The sequence below is a fragment of the Mustela lutreola genome, chromosome 10 (assembly GCF_030435805.1).
Source record: "Mustela lutreola isolate mMusLut2 chromosome 10, mMusLut2.pri, whole genome shotgun sequence".
Classification (NCBI taxonomy): Eukaryota; Metazoa; Chordata; class Mammalia; order Carnivora; family Mustelidae; genus Mustela; species Mustela lutreola.
The window spans coordinates 16,953,331-16,971,000 of NC_081299.1; the positions used below are offsets into that span (position 1 = coordinate 16,953,331).

The window sequence follows — 17,670 nt, forward strand, 5'->3', positions numbered from 1 at the left end:
GGGAGAAAGGATGGTCTGGTTCCTCCAGTTCAGCCCTGGCCCTCCCCCTGCCAGGCCCAATCGGGCTCCTTCCATGGACTAACAAAGGCCCGAGAGACGGGGCCGGGACTCACCTTCTCTTCCTCGTCCTCCTCACTGTCAGAGCCAGGCTCAGGGGAGATTCCCCAGTTGTAGTCCACGTGCAGAGGGAAGGTGAGGGTCCCAGCCTGGGCCTGCTCCAGCTGCCAATAACAAGGTCCTGGCAGTTTAGAGGGTCAGGGGCTCGGCAGAGAGACAGACAGGGTAAGGGGCTTCCCCTCCTTTCCTAGACCTCACCAGCTCCTCACATTCCTTGTGCTGCTTCTTCCTGGCTATGTCCAGAGCTGTCTCTCCTGCCTCGTTCACTGTGAGGGGTAAAGCCAAGGGTCACGGTCAAGGTCAAATGCATTCTAGCTTAGAGGTTACGATGGGCCTCTGAAATCAGACTGTGTTTGAATCTTGGCTCTGCTACTTCCTGGCTGTGTGATCTTGGGCAAGTTACCTAGCGTCTCTGGGCTTTGATTTTCTTATCTATAAAATAAGTGTAATACTTGTAACCTCCTGACGAGCTGTCGTGAGTACTAAAGGAGTTACTATGCCGGTAAATAGTGGCTATTATAATCATTATTATTTGCATTCGGCTAGTATTTACTTGGTTAGCTACTTTCAGAAACATCATTTTATGTTCTTTGCAGGTCTGCCAGGTCAGTGGTATTATACCCACTTTACACACGAGGAAGCTGAGGTTCAAGAGATGAATGGACAAATCCCAAGGTCACAGAGGTGGTCAGAGGCAAGCCAGGATTAGAACCCCAGTCTGTCTGCAAAGTCTGTGCTTGTTACCCACTCCCTTGGTCTGGGAAGAGGGCAGGAAGTTCCACACCAGGGGCAGAAAAGAATGGAAGTCTGCTGGGGGACGTGCTGGGAGCCCCACCTGTGCCGAGCGAAGCTCTCCCTTTCAGCAGCAGCTTGAGGCAGTCAGGTTGGTTGTAGAGAGCAGCCCAGTGCAGAGCGCTGTTCCCGTCAGCAGCCTTGGCATCCGGGTGACCTCTGTCGGGGGAAGACAGGGAGGCAGGAAGGGGAACAGACAGGGGAGGAGGGTCAAAGTCAGGGAGAAAAAGAGGGAGGGGGGAAGGGTTGTGGAGAAGAGAAAGGAACAGGACGGGGGGAGAGGAGGATGAGGAGGTGGGCAGATGGGCAGGGGCGCTCTCACCCATTCTGGATGATGAAGTCCACCAGGGGCAAGGAGGCAGGGCTGGCGACTCTGATGGCCAAGTGCAGGGCAAGCTCTCCAGGTGCCTGGGTACATGTCCACACCTCTGAGATTCCCCCAGTTCACCTGCCCCCAACCCAGTATCACCCTTTTGAACTCTTGCTGTCCCCCGACATCTCCAGATATAAACCTGACTGAACCCTGAGAGAGGAGACTGCGGAGAGGGAGACTCGTGTTTGCGAGGAGAGACCCTTCCTCCATGCTTCCTTCTGTGGCTCTGCCTCCTCTTGCTCCCAGTTACACGTGCTTCCCAAATTCGGTTCTTAGCCCCGGCCTTGCTCTCTCTGCTCCTCTCTCTCGCTGGTCCCCCGGGAGCTCAGCTAACCTCAGGCTGTCAGCTCTCACTCATGTGAAGGCTGTTCCAAATTCTTACCTCATCTAAGTGCTGCACCCTCACTGCCCACTGGACAGTCCCACTAAGATATCAGACAGTTCAAAGACGACATCCATTGTTCATCTACAGTCAGCAACTCCTGCCAATTTAACCTTGCAGATGTCTCTGACACCCTTCCCCTCCCAAATCCCTGGCTCATGGGGTATTTGCTACCAGAATCACCAAGGCAACAGGCTTCCCTGACCTAATCTGACCCACCTTTACCCATGTCCAAGGTTAGTCAAGGAAAAAGAAAGATACTAACATTTCTTGCACACTTATTATGCGCTTGGCCCTTTACACTACATGCTTCATTCTCACTTCAACCCTGGGGTGCTATCATCCACTCATTTCACAGATGAGAAACGGAGGCTCAGAGAAGTGAAGTCACCTGTTCTAGATCACACAGCTAGGAAAACACAGAGCCAGGACTCTGGCCCAGGTCTGCCCCATGGAAGTGCTCTGTCCCATTTACCCCTCCAACAGGTGGGGTTTGAACAGATGTGGGGGGGGGGAGGCAGAGGAGAGTGACAGCTGGTCCTGGAGAAGGACTGGGGAGTATGAGAGGGGATGGGATATAGGTGGCCCTTGGACGGGGTCCTCACCTGTCCCTCAGGCCCAGGCAGCAGCTGTCCAAAGTCCTGCCCATTAGCAAAGGCCTCCAGTACTGACAGGAGGTCCCGGTTGCAAATGGCCGTTCGGAATCTCTGAGGCTCGGGTGTGGACCGGCGGGCAAACCTGTGTTCCACATACTTGGCCACGATGTAGTCCCTGCGCGTGCTCCTGCCGAAGTCAACCTTAGTGTCAGAGCATGGGCTGTTTCCACTCAGCTGACCCCTGAACCATCCCAGAGGAGCTACGGATCTACCCCCCGCCCCATGTCCTGTACTCGTCCAGATCTGCGGCTCCCTTCTCCCTAGACTTCTGGCCCAAGATCCTCCTGAGACTACAGGAGCTGGAGAAGCAGAATCCCCAGCCAGGACGAACGGCCCGACCCCCATCTGAGAATCCCCTTACATGTCACTCTCAGCTGAGGGTTTAGGGCCGCCTTGTGCGGGCAGCTGGGCCTCCATCACCTCATTGAAGCGCGTGTTTCCGATGTTCAAGGCCAGCTGGAGTCGCAAGAAAGCGGTGGGGTAAGACCGGTGCTTTAGGAAAGCGCCCCTGGAGGACCGAGCCAGCAGAGGCCGGACCCGACCCTCCCCTTTCCGGATCTTAAGGATCCTGCCCCACCTCGCCCCGCCTAGCGCAAAACCCTAGGGCAGAGCCAGTCGGCCCAAGCCCCGCCCCGACTAAGCCCCGCCCCAACACCCCTCTGGCCCCGCCCCGCCCTCACCAGCAGCTCGGAGGGGCCCAGAAGGTCCAAGGTGAGGGACTGCATGCGCGAGAAGCGCACGCCCAGCTCGCGGTGGACGCCCGAGCACTGGATGCAGGTGAGCACGCCCAGGTTGGTGCTGAGCCACGTGGGGTCTGCAAGAGAGAGCGGCTCGTGCCTGAAGGCGCCGGCCCTTCCCCTCCACCGCCAGCTCCCACCTCTCTCCCCACCCCTCGCTGGCCCACCTGCAGCCCCGCAGTCGCAGCACTGGCCATTCCCGGGCCTGCTCTTCACCTCGGCGATGAGCAGCTTCGTGAGGTCCTGGGGCTCCCCGTCCAGCCCGGCGCCCCCCCAGGGTCCCGGGCCACCGCCGCTGGGCTCCGCGAGGAAGGCACTGCTCAAGGCCTCATCCTTGCTGTTCTGTAACACTGACACCCACCTACGGAAAGGGTGCGAGGGGGCATGGGAGTGATACCCGCATGGGTGGGGACACCTGGCTGGGAGGTAGATGAGGCTCCCCTGCCCCCACCCCCAGGTTGTCTCCAGCTGGGAGGGGAGTGGGGAGAGATGGGGGGGGGGCTTAGAAAGGGGGGAGGGTGGTGTCACTCACGCCTCACACTCATGTTCATCTTCTGCCTGGAAGTGGTATGTCCTGTTGTCTGTGGGGAGAGGGGGTATGTTTGGCCCAGAGAAATGCAAGGAGCCCTCACCCAGCTGGTGGGGTCGAGGTGGAACTTTGTCCCCAGTGTCAGAGACACTGACCCAAGGCTCACACCTAATTCCCCTGTATCAGAAAACAGAGTCCTGGACCAGGTCCCTGGCCCCACCCGTCTGACCTCCAGCCACACCTCTTCATCCCCTGACTCCTACACCCCTCACTTTCTGGGGCTCCCTTTCAGACTCTGCCTAGCTGGGAGCTGGGGGGCAGGCAGATAACCATGGGCAAGGATAGTGGCTGGCAGCATGGGCTGTTTCTCAGAAGTCACCTCCAAAGGAGGATCCTACCAAGGCCCTCCTCTTCCAGGACCACCCCCCCAACCCCAGCTCAGAGACAGGGTATACTCCAAACCTACTGCCACCACCCCACATGGGCCCTCAGCCTCCTGTCTGGTCTCCCTGCTCCCCAGCTCCCCCTTCCCCAACCTGTACCATCCGCCAGACTGTTGTGCCCAAGGTTCTGATCTCATCAGGCCACCCCCTCTTCAGGACCCTCTGTGGCTCCCTATTGCCAGAAAATAAGGTCTGAAACTTTAAGAGGCATTCCCAGGCTTTATCTCACACCACTCTCCTCTGCGAACTCTGCACTCTGGTCAGCCTGGTCAGACCTACTCTCCTACTCCCGTGCCTTTCATCATGCCAGTCCTGTCTCCTGAAACGTCCTCCCCCAAACTCAGCGATCTCTGTCCTTCAAGGCTACACTCAAAGGCTCTCTCCTCCAAGTAGCCTTTCCTGATTGCCACAGCAGGGCAGGCCTTCCCCTCCTTTATCTTTGACAGTGCTATATCTGTACCTCTCTTCTGAATACTCCCCATCATCTTACTGGATCCCCACATCACATCCTTGCCAGAGAGAGCTGCCCTAGAATGAGATCTAGGTCTTTCTTAGCCTGCACTGACCCCCACGTAAAACCTGGCACCAAAGCCTCCAAAGGATGAAGAGTGAAAATGTTAAATAATAACTTCCAAAGCTGAATTACCCAAATCCATTTAAATATACTTTACAGAAATAATCATACTTAATGTGGGATGAAGGTACATTTTAATATTTAATAGTCTGTGGAGTAAAGCCTCTAAAAACAGCGTCCAGGGCCTCAGGTGTCTGATGCCTGCAGGGCCAGCCGTCTGATAAACACACTGGGGACTGGACACGGGGCCCTAACTGAAGCCTCCAGGGAGCCGGCAGGTCTCTTAGAGATGTGCTGGGCAGTTGTAGGGAGGAGACGGGGAGTACTCACGGGTCACCAGGTCAAAGCACTTTTTCTCCTCAGGGTTTGGCCTCACTTGGCACGTCAGCAGGGTCAGCTTCACTGGGGGCCGGTTTATCTGTGGGAATTTGGGGAGAGAGGACACATGTGCCCCTCTGGGTCTCCCAAACTCGCAGGCCTCCATTTTCCCAGTCTGTTAAATGGGCATAATTGTCCTGTTCCGGTTCATGTCTTCCCTCTTCCAGCGCCTCAGGGATGTGGAGTGTGGGCCAAGATTAGGTTGAGAGCTTTGAGTCCCAGCCTTCCTCCCACAGGGGGTCTCCAGGGATCTGGATCCAGGTTTGGGGGCCAGGGCTGGAGGGAGGGTTTGACACTTGTTTGTTCAGAAGTGAAGAGAGGACCTATCGATCGTGCCCCCTCCAGGCCTCACCGTGCTGTGGGAGATGGTCAGGCAGCCATACTTGACTCCACACTTCCTTTTCTGCCAGACTCTTCGAATTCTAGAGCCCAGAGGGATAGAGAGACACTGACCCAAGGCTCACACCTAATTCCCCCATATCAGAAAACAGAGTTCTGACCAGGTCCCTGGCCCCACCTGTCTGACCTCCAGCACACCTCTTCATTCCCTGACCCCTACACCCCTCACTTTCTGGGGCTCCCTTCTGATGGTGGAGACGTAGTCTTGCCCTGAGGTACCTCCCAGTCTGATGAGGAAACAGAGCCCCCACTCTCTGGGAATCCTGACTCTGAAGGGAATCGTGACCCTGGCCTTCTGAGAGCCACTAGTCTGATAAAGGAGACACAGCCCCGGACTTTAGGGAACTCCCAGACTGAGAGGAGGATCAGGCTCTCGACCACAACAGCTGCATTATGATTAAGGATAAAGCAAGATAAATATTGAGACCCCCCCCAAATAAATTTGGCAAACCCATGATCCAAAGCTACTTAACACTTCTTCAAGAAGTAAATATTAATTAGTATACCAAAGTTATTATTCTCTGATAAAAACTGATTAGTCAGGAGAAATGGGAACATCCCATGGAGGCTTTGCATTTTACACACTGATTTTTTTTTACACCAGGGAGCAAGGCACAGTCAACACTTTCATTTCCAGGCATACTCAGTATATTACAGAGGTTCAACGGAAGGGCACGGGGATGGTCTAGGGCATAATAAGTGCTCAGTAACTGCTAGCAGCTGCTTTTATTCTTTTTCAAGTCAGGAACAACCAGTGACTTCTAGGAGAAGTTCACGTGCTTAGGATTTGGAGGATTTTGCATTGCTAGAGTGGAGGGTCCTGGAACCCGCAGAGTCTACGTAAATGATGAGATCGGCTCCCCCGGGCAGGTCCCCCTACTGTCATTTACTGGCCGTGTGGCTTTGGGCAAGTTAGTCAAGCTCTCGGGGTCACTTACCCGTCACTCTTCTTGTAGAGAAAGCCCACCTTCTCTGTCCCAAACTGCTTATTGCCTTGGTGCTGATGGATGCTGTAGCCGCCGCCACCGCCTCCCGAGTTCTTCCGGCTCAGAGTCTCCTGTTCCTCCGACATGCAAAGGAGACCTTAGGGCGTCTGGGTGGGCAGAGCCTCATTCTGCAGGGGTCCCTCTCTCCCTCCCTCCACAGCGGACCTTGGGAGAAGGCGTACACTTGGGGATGATTCACAGGGGCTGACCTCTCTGCTGTCAAGCTGCAGTGTCCCACGGAGGGAGTCCCGAAGCCGGATCAGCTTCTGGAGCTCCTCCTCTTGGGCTTGACGCAGCTGTGGAACAGAGGACCCCTCCGTCAGCCAGCAGACGGGTCAGGCGCACGGCCCAGACCAAGACGAGCAGGGGCCAGCTCTCCCCACCCTCAGGCTCCCCCCGGAAAGACAGGGGCTTGACCAGGTCCCCAAGGCCAAGGCCCAACTTACCGCATGTACAGAGGCTGCCAGCTTCTCGATGAAGGGGGACAGGCTCTGAGCAGCCTTCCAGCCATCTTGGAAAAAGCTAAGAGGTGTGAGGCCCAGCAAGGGATGAGAACGATGAGAAAGAGAGAAGCAGGACGTGTGGGAGAAGGTGCTCCAAGGATCGCGGGGCACCTGGGGCAGTGCTCTCTGTCTGGCGGGAGCCTGCTCTCTGGAGCCCAAGTTGTCTGGGTCTAGATCCCACTTACTAGCTGGGGGATGTTAGTAAACCTCAGGCTTAGTTTCTGAGAAAATGGGTTGCTGGGGATTGAGAGGGAGCCAATGTGTAAGAGAAAGTACTTAGCGCCTGATACACGGTTTACACCCCCTTAAGGGAAGCTGTACAAAGCATCACCAAGGCACAGAGTTCTCCAGGGCCTGCCAGACCCTGGGGAGGGGCCTTGTTTTGTGTTGCCTGAAGGGTTAAGGGGCAAGGACCATGGTGTGGGGGCTGGGGACAGGGCAAAGACCTACTTGTGCTGGGCGTGGAAGAACTTGATGAGGCTCTGCAGGAAATCGGGCCCCTGCTTCAGCTGGCTCTCCCCGGCTCTCAGCAGATACTGGGGAAAGAGCAGGGCCAAGCACGCAGTTGTGAGCTGAAGCGGAATCTTGGGGGCCAGGGGGCTGCCGTCCCCATCCCAGGCCATCACTGAACCTTGGTGCCATCCCTCTGGGCCAGAACCTGTGACTTGGCCCCCCTGGGGGTTCAGGAGACGAAGGCAGGAAGCCCTCACCCCTGCAGCATCCTTACCTCACACATGTGCAGCTGGAAGACGCGCCGCTCTCTCTGAGTGTCCTGGGCCACCTCCCCAGGCGTCCCTCCTGTCACCCGGGCCCGGTCCCTCTCCTTCTCCAGCCTGGCCCTAGGCCCCAAGGAAAGAGAAACCTGAACAACTCTCACTGGGGCCCCTTTCATGTCCCACCACCTCCCCATGCTCCTCTCTGCCACGAGCACACGAGAGCGAGGGGGCTTCCCGTGCGCCAGCCGTGTGGCAGGGTGGGTACAGCGGTGAACGAGGCAGATTTGGGAACCCACGGGCTGGTGGGGGAGAATGACGTGGATCCGATCCCAGGCATCAAGAGAGTCATGAAAAGCTAAAATGGGGATCTGACCAAGGGCCGCTCAGGAAGTGCTGCTCGAGGTGAGAGCTGAGGTCTGTGGAGTTGCCAGGAGGAAGCTAGGAACATCAGACCCTGTGATGGCTGGAGGCAGGAGGCCTCAGGGCTCAGGAGTAGAGGCAGAGAGGAGGTGGTTCCCAGTAAGGGACAGAGGGGCCAGGTCACACAGGGCCTGGTTCAGATCATGTCAGGGTTCCCAAGAGCAGTGGGAAGGAATGGAAGGTTTTTATGCAGGAAGTGATGGGCTTAGATGAGGGCCAGGTGAGGTCTGGGGTGACCAGTGTGATTTTGCTGGGAGGGGTTTAGGACCACATGGCTTAAGGGATCACCAAGCGCCTTCATGCTCTGAGCCACGGAACCTCCCAGGTAAAGCTTAGCAAACCCTTCTTTTCTTTGTGAGTGAAGACGGGGCCTCTTGGGCTTGCAGCTGAGAGCAACCTGGGCCTTGCCCCCACAGATGTCCAGGGTTGGCTGTTTTCCCTCTTCAGGGATGGGTGTATCTGTTTAAATGATTTCCTGGAAATCCCACACCCAGCAGCCCACCCACTCTCAGCCCGGGGGTGTTTCCACATCTGGGGCTGGGCACCTGTCACCACAATTCCTCTGTCAACGATACCTCTTGCTTATCAGTGGTGATTTCAAGTAGGTGCCAGCCCCAAGCAAAGATGGTTGTGGGATACATGACAAATGTCACTCCCCTCCCCCCTTTGGTCTCCCCATCTGCAAAATGGGGATCCTTCTCTGTACCCAGATGAGAGAGAGGACACAGCAGACTCAGCACACAAAAGACCCTACAGCTATTATTATCACAGGTCCCTGTAGGCCTTAGTTTTCCCATCTGTAAACTGGGGAAGCAATGGCCTAGGCGCCGAGTTCATTCTGGCTTTAAAGTTCCAGGCCCCACTGAGGTCAGGCCTCTGAGGTAGTGTTTATACTCAGAATCTGTCCCTGGAGACCCAGAGAGCAGCTTCTCAACCCTGGAACTACAGATACTTTGATCAGATGATTCTGATGTGAGGGGCTGTTCCGTGGATGTAGGATGCTTGGAACCTCTACCCACAAGGTTCCTGTAGCCTCTCCCAGTTTTGACAACCAGAGATATCTCCTGGGGGTGATGTGGGGGTGCAGAATCACCCCTGACTGAGAAACTACTGCTCTAGGGTACAGTTCTATAGGTTTTCTAGAAAACATTTCTTAGGAGTGACTCTTTTACATTTCCCTAAGACATGATGATATCCCGAGAGGGAGTCTATGACAGGGTAGTGGAGTTAGGGTGGGGATGGACCCTATGACCCGGGCCTGCTAAGGGATCATGACAGATGCTTTTTGGGGGATCTGAATGAGCAGCAGAGAGAGGCGCTGGCTAGGACAGCAGGGTGTCAGCTGTGAGCCTGGCAGCTTGCTAAGAAGGGTAGGAGACAGAGAAGGCAGAGCTGCTGGCAGGGGCAGGGGAATCTCCCACAGACATTGCTACCACATCTTTCAATAGTAAAAAATGAAAAACAAGCTAAATGTCTATCAGGAGGAAGTAGTTAAATTACGCTATGGCCAGTTACAGGAATACTATGCAACTGTTAAAAAGGATGAGGAAGCTCTGTATGTACTAACACTGAGAGACATCTGCTCCAGAGTAAATGGACAAAAAGGAAGCACCATAGCACAGTGGCTAGAAATGCACAGTCTGGGTTTGAATGGCAGCTTTCTCACCTAATTTTTATAAAACTTTCTAAGCTTTATTTCCCCCATTTCAAAAACGAGACAAATACTGTTTTGTTCTCAGATGGTATAATGCATGGTACCGTCCCTGGCCTATGGTAAGTCCTCAATAAGTAGCAGGATTATGACGATGCTAGTGATATTGACGGTTATGGTAATAACCGCTGGTGATTCCTTTATTTTTTTTAATTTTATTTATTCATTTGAGAGAGAGAGCAAGCAAGCACAAGCAGGGGGAGCAGCAGGGGGAGAGGGAGAAGCAGGCTCCCCACTGGGCAGGGAGCCCAACTTGGGGCTCGATCCCAGGACCCTGGGATCACGACCCAAACTGAAGGCAGACGCTCAACCAACTGAGCCGTCTGGTGATTCCTTTAGATAATGTGTGTGTGTGTGTGTGTGTGTGTGTGTGTGTGTGTGTGTGTGTGTGTTAGCACAGGGTGCTTCCTTATTTATTTATTTAATTCGGGGTTGGGGCTACTGGCTCTAGTGGAGATTAAAGGACAGAAGCTAGGCAGCTCAGGATGAAAACAAGCTGTAAAGTACGCTGCACGGTTTTGTGAATTACCATAGCTCTGTTCCTCCGTCTCCGCTAAGGTAACCTAAGAAATTTACCCTGCCAAAGCTGACCTGGTCACCTGAGATGACCTGCCAACCTCAAACTGCCAGCTGCGGAGTGCTTTTTATTCTCTCACGCCCTGGCCAGAAGAGAATACAACTCCTATTCCCTCAATGTCCTCAACGGTTCACCAGTGGTTTCTTAACATTTCAACCGTTGGAAAACGTTTATTTCCTTCGAATGAAGTTGCTGCAAGAGAAGTAAAATAAGTAGGGAGTGAGAAGCAGGGAAATGCTAGTTCCTGAGGACACTGAGAGAAATGGAAGGGGGACTTGGGGGACAGTCTCGTATTCAGACGGGGAGTGGGGGGGGCAGCGAGGAGGATGGCGGGAGAGGAAAGGAATCAAAACGAATCAGTATCGGGCGCCTGGGTGGCTCAGTGGGTTAAGCCGCTGCCTTCGGCTCAGGTCATGATCTCAGGGTCCTGGGATCGAGTCCCGCATCGGGCTCTCTGCTCAGCAGGGAGCCTGCTTCCTCCTCTCTCTCTGCCTGCCTCTCTGCCTACTTGTAATCTCTCTCTGTCAAATAAATAAATCTTAAAACAAACAAACAAACAAAACGAATCAGTATCTGCCAGCCTGACCCCTTGAACAGCCTCTCCTGGGATGCCTCCTCCCCTCCACCCCCACCCAAACCAAACCACCTGTCTTTTCTGCCACCGCAGCGCTGACACCATCCCCACGGCACCATCGCTTTGTATTTCCGTCACTTATCAACCCACCTCTCTTCTCACTTACAAACCAGTGGGATCCACAAAGCAGGGACTGTGGTGGTGTTTTTTCCCTTACTTCTTACCTAGAAGTTGGGGGCAGTAACAGCCCCTTTCCCTGCCAAGGGGAGTCAGTCTGATGATCTAAAGAGCTTATCACAATTCCTTGGACAGAGGGAGCTCTTAACTGAGTACAGGTATCAGCTGCTATTATTATTAATTATTATTTTTAAGCACTACTACTATGCCGGGTGCTCTGCCAGACCCTTCACGTACTAACGTGAGAACCCTGTCGGGCAGGATTCATGACCCCCTTTTACAGTTGAGGAGCCTGAGGCTGAGACGGGTCACAGATTGCTCGGCTGTTGAGTGCTAGAGCTAGGATTTGGATCCAGGTCTGACGACAGATCCTTGGGGACGACATTGGTAACCAACACGGTGCCTCAGATTAGCTCCATCCCTCCTGTCCTGCCTGGTCTCCCGCCCCCTACCTCCCACCCCAGCTGGTGACAGGCACAGTATCTTTTTTTTCCCAAATGTATTTATTTATTTATTTAATTTTTAAATGTTAATTCCAGCATAGTTAACATAGGTGTTATATTAGTTTCAGGTGTAGAATATAGTGATTCGACAATTCTATACATTGCTCAGTGCTTGTCACGGTATGTGATTGATTGATTTATTTGAGAGAGAGCATGCGGGGGAGGAGGCAGAGGGAGAGGGACAGAGGACCTCAAGCCAACTCCTGGCTGAGCACGGAGGCCCATGTGGGGTTCAGTCCCATGACCCTGAGATCATGACCAAGCCGAAACCAAGAGTCTGCCGCTTAACTGACTATACCCGCCCCCAGGCACCCTGTAAGTGTACTTAATCCCCAGCACCTATTTCACTGCCCGTGCCCCTCCCCCCCCCACCATGGTGTCTTTTCTGACAGGTCACAGTGAAGGATTGTTTTACACAAGATGAAGCCGAGCCCTGGAGAAGGGACGTGATTGTCCCAGATCCCAGTCTGGTCGGGGGGGAATGCTAGGAGCCGAGGGTTTGGCTCCTGCCTCTTGGCCCCTTGCTGTGCTATTCTGGTCACGGTTCTGGGCTCGGAAAGATGACCACTGAGTACTTGCTGATGTGCTTCACAGCCATGTAAAGAACATTACATGTAAGTAGAACATTAGATGTTCTACTGCATCTCCACGCCAACCCTGCCAGGTACCACCGGCCCTGTGTTTCAGATGAGGAAACGGACCTGCACGTGAAACAACGGAGAAAAACTTGGCCCCTGCTCAGGGCCTGGGATGCCTTTCTTTGCAGCTCCAGGCAGAACGGAGAACCCACCCTCCTCTGTGACCAACCAGGAAGCGACTCCTGGTGGTATCCGACAGATGCTGTTCGTGGCCTTTCCAGCTGCTGCCCAGACCAGTGTGGGAGGAAGGGGTGGAAATGCACAGAAACGCAGGGCTCACCAATATCTAGCCATACCTGAAGCCCTCACAGAAAGGAGTGTACATGGACACCTGTGCCTGGATGTGGAGCTCAGCCTGTGTAGCGCCCATGGCAGAGGCCGGGGGGCCACAGAGCATAAGGACTCAGAGAGACCACCAGACGCAGAAGCCCTGGGGTCCAGTCTGGGCCCCGGTGATACCTCACTGGAGAATCTTCACAGAGCCCCTCTCCCCACCAACTGCAGCATCTTTTCTCGAAACAACACCTTACAGGCAAGAGCAAGATGGAAACTCTGATAAAAGCAGAACTGCCTGGAGGAGGCTGGAAGGTGGGGGTTATTCTTTCATTTGGTACACGGTGTCCTGCGAGGCTGTGGGCTTGGTTAAGGAGACTCAGTAAGATGCAGGCCATGTGACGACCCCACATCCAAGCCCAAAGACAAGACTGCCTGCGTGTGCGTGCCCATCCCTGGGCCTCTTGTGAGAGCAAATGGCCATGCCCATCACAGCTCCCGTGACCTTCGTCCCGGGGTCTACATGCACAGCTGCAGTGTAGATGGGGATACTGCTGGCACAGGCTTGTGGGGGGGGTGTCCTGGCCTTCCTTCGACTTCAGGAGATCCCCATGGCCCTGGGGCTGGAGGAACCATAAAGCTCCAGGATCTACTTAGAATGATCCTACACAAGCAATAATTATGGGTAGAAGCCAAGATCTCATTCCAAGGATGCTTCCCCAAAGGCAGGGAAGACAAAATACATTACGAATCATGCATATGTTGGCACCCATTTAAGTGACGTCGTATAAGAATATGTAACAATGTGGAAAGATGGTCATGATGTATTTTTAAGTTAAAAAAAAATGTATGACTATTATGTTCTCAGTTTTGTAAAAATATTTCTTTATGCATAGAAAAATGACCAGAGGGGCACCTGGGTGGTTCAGTGGGTTAAAGCCTCTGCCTTCAGCTCAGGTCATGATCCCAGGGTCTTGGGATTGAGCCCCACATCAGGCTCTCTGCTCTGCAGGGAGCCTGCTTCCTCCTCTCTCTCTCTCTCTGCCTGCTTCTCTGCCTACTTGTGATCTCTTTCAAATAAATAAATAAAATATTTTAATAAAATGATCAGAAGGCTGTTACTACTTGAGGCTCGGAAATTAAGAATTTTCCTCTTGGTTTTGGTAGTTTTCCCTACCCCCATGTTTGTAAGTGACAAAATGACAGGGTCCGCTCATACTATGTATGAATATACAAACAACAGAGAAGTAGTGTCAAGTCCCCACGTTGCCCTAATCCTCTCTTAAGGATAATTAAAATGTTTTCTTCTTTTGCGTCTCCTTATTTTCTAAGTTATTCTCAATGGACACATACTGCTTTCGCAAAGTGCAAGAGAAACAAAATTTTACAAACAGCCACCAAGTGCTCTGAGGTGTGGTGAGCCTGGGCGGGCCCTGGCAGAGTCCTGCAGACAGAGGAGTCTCTCTCAGGGGGAACTGGCTCCTTCTGTCCCCATGATGGCCCCGTAGCTGGTGAGAGGTCCAGTGTCTGGTGTGGTGAACCCAAGAGGCTTGGGTATGACCACAAACTCCCTTCCCTCCTCTATGTCCACCAAAATGTTTTGAGACACCACCTAGTGTTGCAGAAAAAGGATCAAGGAGCACGAATCCCAATCCTTCCTCTGCCTAGCTGTGTGGCCTTGGCCAAGTGACTTAACCCTTCTGAGCCTCCAATTCTTCCTCTGACAATCGGGACGCTAACCCCTCCTGCACAGGGCTGGGTGCTTGTGAGGATTAAGTGGCTGGTATGTCAGTGATCGCTTTTTTCCATCCCTCTGCCCACATCTGGCACCACTGAGCAGATGAGCCTCTTAGAGCAGCATCTTGAGGTCCCTTCACAATTGCCTCCCTTCGGTGGTCTCGCAGCCCAGCCCCTAGACTCCCATCAGGCCTGGGCATAAATCGCCCCCTATGAATGCCCCTAGAGAGTGAGAGGCCGTGCACTTGTGGGTGACATGTTCGGGCAGCATGGAAGTTCTCCCCAGTGTCTAGCCTCCTGCTGCAACACCGACATGATCCCCCTGGAAACCCACCCTGACTGTAGCCACTTACATTCTGGCTTCATAGTCCTTCCACGCCTTCTCCAGCTGCTTTTTGGAATCCTGTGGTTTAGAAAGAACAATGTGCCCAAAGGGACACTTGGAGTCGGGAATCCACAGCACACTTTGCTACCTTTAAGGCAACTTTGCGCTTTCATGCTCCCCTATGCTGCTCAGAGCCACAATCCAACTAACTCCTACCCCGGGAGCCCTTACTGTAAACCCCGCCCCCACCCCACACCCAAATAGACCCAACCAGCCCCGTTCCCAGGGTTGAGCCCCTTCACCCACCCAACCTCCTCCCATAGCTGCTAAGAATCAGCTGGGTTTGGTGGGCCCTGGCCTGAAGTGTGGGAAGATTTTGGGGTCTGCCCTAAGTCCTCTCCCTCAGAAGACTGAGATCACCATGAGGATGAGGATGGCAAGACGAAGGTCAAACTCGTCCCCTAACTTTACCCCACTCCTTCCTCCTGCCTGGTACTAGATCATCCTCTCAACAGGAAGGGTACAGATAGAGGGACATAGGCACAGAGAGGCTACGAAGCCTACTGAAGGCCACACAGCAAGCCAGTAACACCTGGCCGATCCCTGGCCTAGTTTGCCTGGGACAGCTCACACCCTTCAGAATTGCCCCATTCAGCCCAGGAGGGGGTAGGCAGGAAGCTGCCTGGCTGGTTTGGGTGGTTCCCAGGTTGGTGACTGGCCTTAGGCAAGAGGGAAGCCTCTGGGGGGAGGACAGCGTCTCCCCTGAGCTCTGGGACAGATTTCTCATGCAGATTATTCTGTCACTTTCTTTGAGTTCTGCTCTGCCTGGAGCGGGGAGCTGCCAGGGCAGGGACTAGCCAAGCATGAGAGTCAAGAGCCCCAGAGCCCACCCTGGCTCTTCCGCCAGCCAGCTGTATGAACTGTAAGCAGGTTACCAAACTCCCTGAGCCTCGGGTTTTCTCACCTGCAGAGCGGGGACGACAGTGCCTACAGAATCTACCTTGTGGGGCTGCTGTAAGAGTAGCCCGAGCTATCTCACATCAGGGCCCAGACACACAGTAGGTCAGCCATCCTCGGCTGACCCCAAAGCCATGTCTTCCTGTCCTTCCAAGAGTCCCTAATATGGGGTCAGCACTCCCACAGTGACAGCCTCATTTGACCTGCGGCTTCAGCCCAGCCCCTGCCTCCCCTCTGGTCTCCTGCCCACCGCTTTCTCGCTCCATCCCACCACCGTTGGGCACCCCCGCTCCCCAAAAGGGAACTCACCTGTCGCCCGTCCCTCAGTTGCCCCTTCAATAGACTGTCCAGGGGGAATGAGACGATGTTGTTCAGGTTTTGAACCTAGAAAGAGCAGAGACCCCTCAGACCCCACCCTGGCTGACCATCTTTCCGGCCCCAAGAGGCTAGGGCACAGCACTGGGAGGCCAAGAGGGCACTGGGGGTAGAGGAGGTTGGGGAGAGAGAGGCGAGGGAGGAGGGGAGCGGAGTGGCAGAGGGGGTCTCCCATAAGAGCTGTTACCGCCATCCCTGACTAACTGGCCTCATCACCTCCCAGCTCTAGGAACATCCACGGTCAGTCCCATCTCTGGCCCTTTGCCTCCAGCATCCTCACCTGACCGCTCAGACCCTGACTCTGAAGTGCCCATCTGTCATTTGTATGTGGTTAGCTCCTCGTCTCCCCCATCATGTGGGGAACCCTTCCCCTGTGGTCACATGGGGTAAACACAGGAGCAGAGCTCATCAGGGTACCCCATCCCTGGGCCGTAGTGACTGTATCAGGAACATGACTCAAGCCAGCCAATCAGGGTCCTTCCTGTAACTTTCTGCCAAAGTCATGGGAGAGAGACTGTCTTTCTTCTGACAGTATTGTCAGTCTGGGTCTGCTGGGCCACCTTGCCCACTGAGCAGACACAGAAACTATCTAAGAGAAAGAGAAGAGGCCTAAAGTCAGTTGCATACCTAGATTTCCCATTACAAGGGCCAATGAACTTCCGGTTTAAAAAATCCTAGTTTGGGGGCGCCTGGGTGGCTCAGTGGGTTAAAGCCTCTGCCTTCGGCTCAGGCCATGATCCCAGGGTCCAGGGATCGAGCCCGGTATCGGGGTCTCTGCTCAGTGGGGAGTCTGCTTCCCTTCTCTCTCTGCCTGCCTCTCTGCCTACTAGTGATCTCTGTCAAATAAATAAATAAAATCTTAAAAAAAAATAAAACATTCTAATTTGAAAAAAAAAAAAACCAAACCTATTTTGAATAGAATCTCTATCATCTGGCAGCCCCAACTGCCTGTCTGCTATTTCAGCTTACCTTTTAAGGTACAGCTTAGGTCTCCCCTACTCCAGGAAGCCTTCCTGACTGCCCCCACTCATGGCCTATGCTGACCTTCCCTTTTCAATTCTTTTTAAAGATTTTACTTACTTTTTTAAGAGAGAGAGAGAGTGCACATGCACACAAGTGAGGGGAGAGGCAGAGGGAGAAGCAGACTCCCCCCTGAGCGTGAAGCCCGACTCGAAGCTCCATCCCAGGACCCTGAGATCATGACCTGAGCCGAAGTCAGATGCTCAATGGACTGAACCACCCAGGCGCCCTGTGACCTTCCTTTTTCCGAACCCTGGCAGCACCAGCCTCTGACCCAACTTGCTGGGTTCTTGAGTTTGTGCCGCACAGCTAGTCATGCTTGGTGTCGTCCCACATCTCAGTTCCTGCCTCCCCCAGTAGACTGTGGCTCTCTCAGGCACAGCCCGACTCTTTCCTGTGTCAACAGCCCCCAGTACAATGCTCAGGACAGACGGAGGAGACCCTCAGCAAACCTTAGTTTGACCAAAGCAGGGGGAGGAGAGATAAAGACAAAAGCAATCTTTAACTCGGTTGAACTCAAACACCAAAGACCTACATAGACTACAGAAGACAGTGCGAGAGGCAGTGCTACGCAAAGAGATATAATAATCACAGACGCAAGAGTAACAAACCCTTACTGAGCACTTCCTCGGGGCTGGGCACTTAGCTAGCATGAGCCTCATCACAGCTCTGCAAAGTGGGTACACGACAGACATGGAGGGAGAGAGGGAGAGAGAACACATGGGGGGAAAGTCAGACAAGAAGAAGAATGCAAATGGGAGGTCAGAACTGGAAAGGGAATTGGGTCATTGGTCAAGG

General features: G+C 53.8%; 1 protein-coding gene across 1 annotated transcript in view; it reads right to left on the bottom strand.

Annotated features, from left to right (window-relative positions):
• Positions 1-17,670, bottom strand: part of ASAP3 (ArfGAP with SH3 domain, ankyrin repeat and PH domain 3) — a 47,970-nt gene that overhangs the window by 4,434 nt on the left and 25,866 nt on the right. The window contains 18 exon segments of the mRNA XM_059136272.1: positions 114-221; positions 316-383; positions 953-1,068; positions 1,232-1,317; positions 2,270-2,447; positions 2,682-2,776; positions 3,001-3,134; positions 3,225-3,418; positions 3,590-3,638; positions 4,934-5,021; positions 5,334-5,403; positions 6,319-6,437; positions 6,576-6,662; positions 6,813-6,888; positions 7,320-7,405; positions 7,597-7,708; positions 14,549-14,598; positions 15,787-15,861. Coding sequence (XP_058992255.1) covers positions 114-221; positions 316-383; positions 953-1,068; positions 1,232-1,317; positions 2,270-2,447; positions 2,682-2,776; positions 3,001-3,134; positions 3,225-3,418; positions 3,590-3,638; positions 4,934-5,021; positions 5,334-5,403; positions 6,319-6,437; positions 6,576-6,662; positions 6,813-6,888; positions 7,320-7,405; positions 7,597-7,708; positions 14,549-14,598; positions 15,787-15,861 — 1,791 coding nt within the window.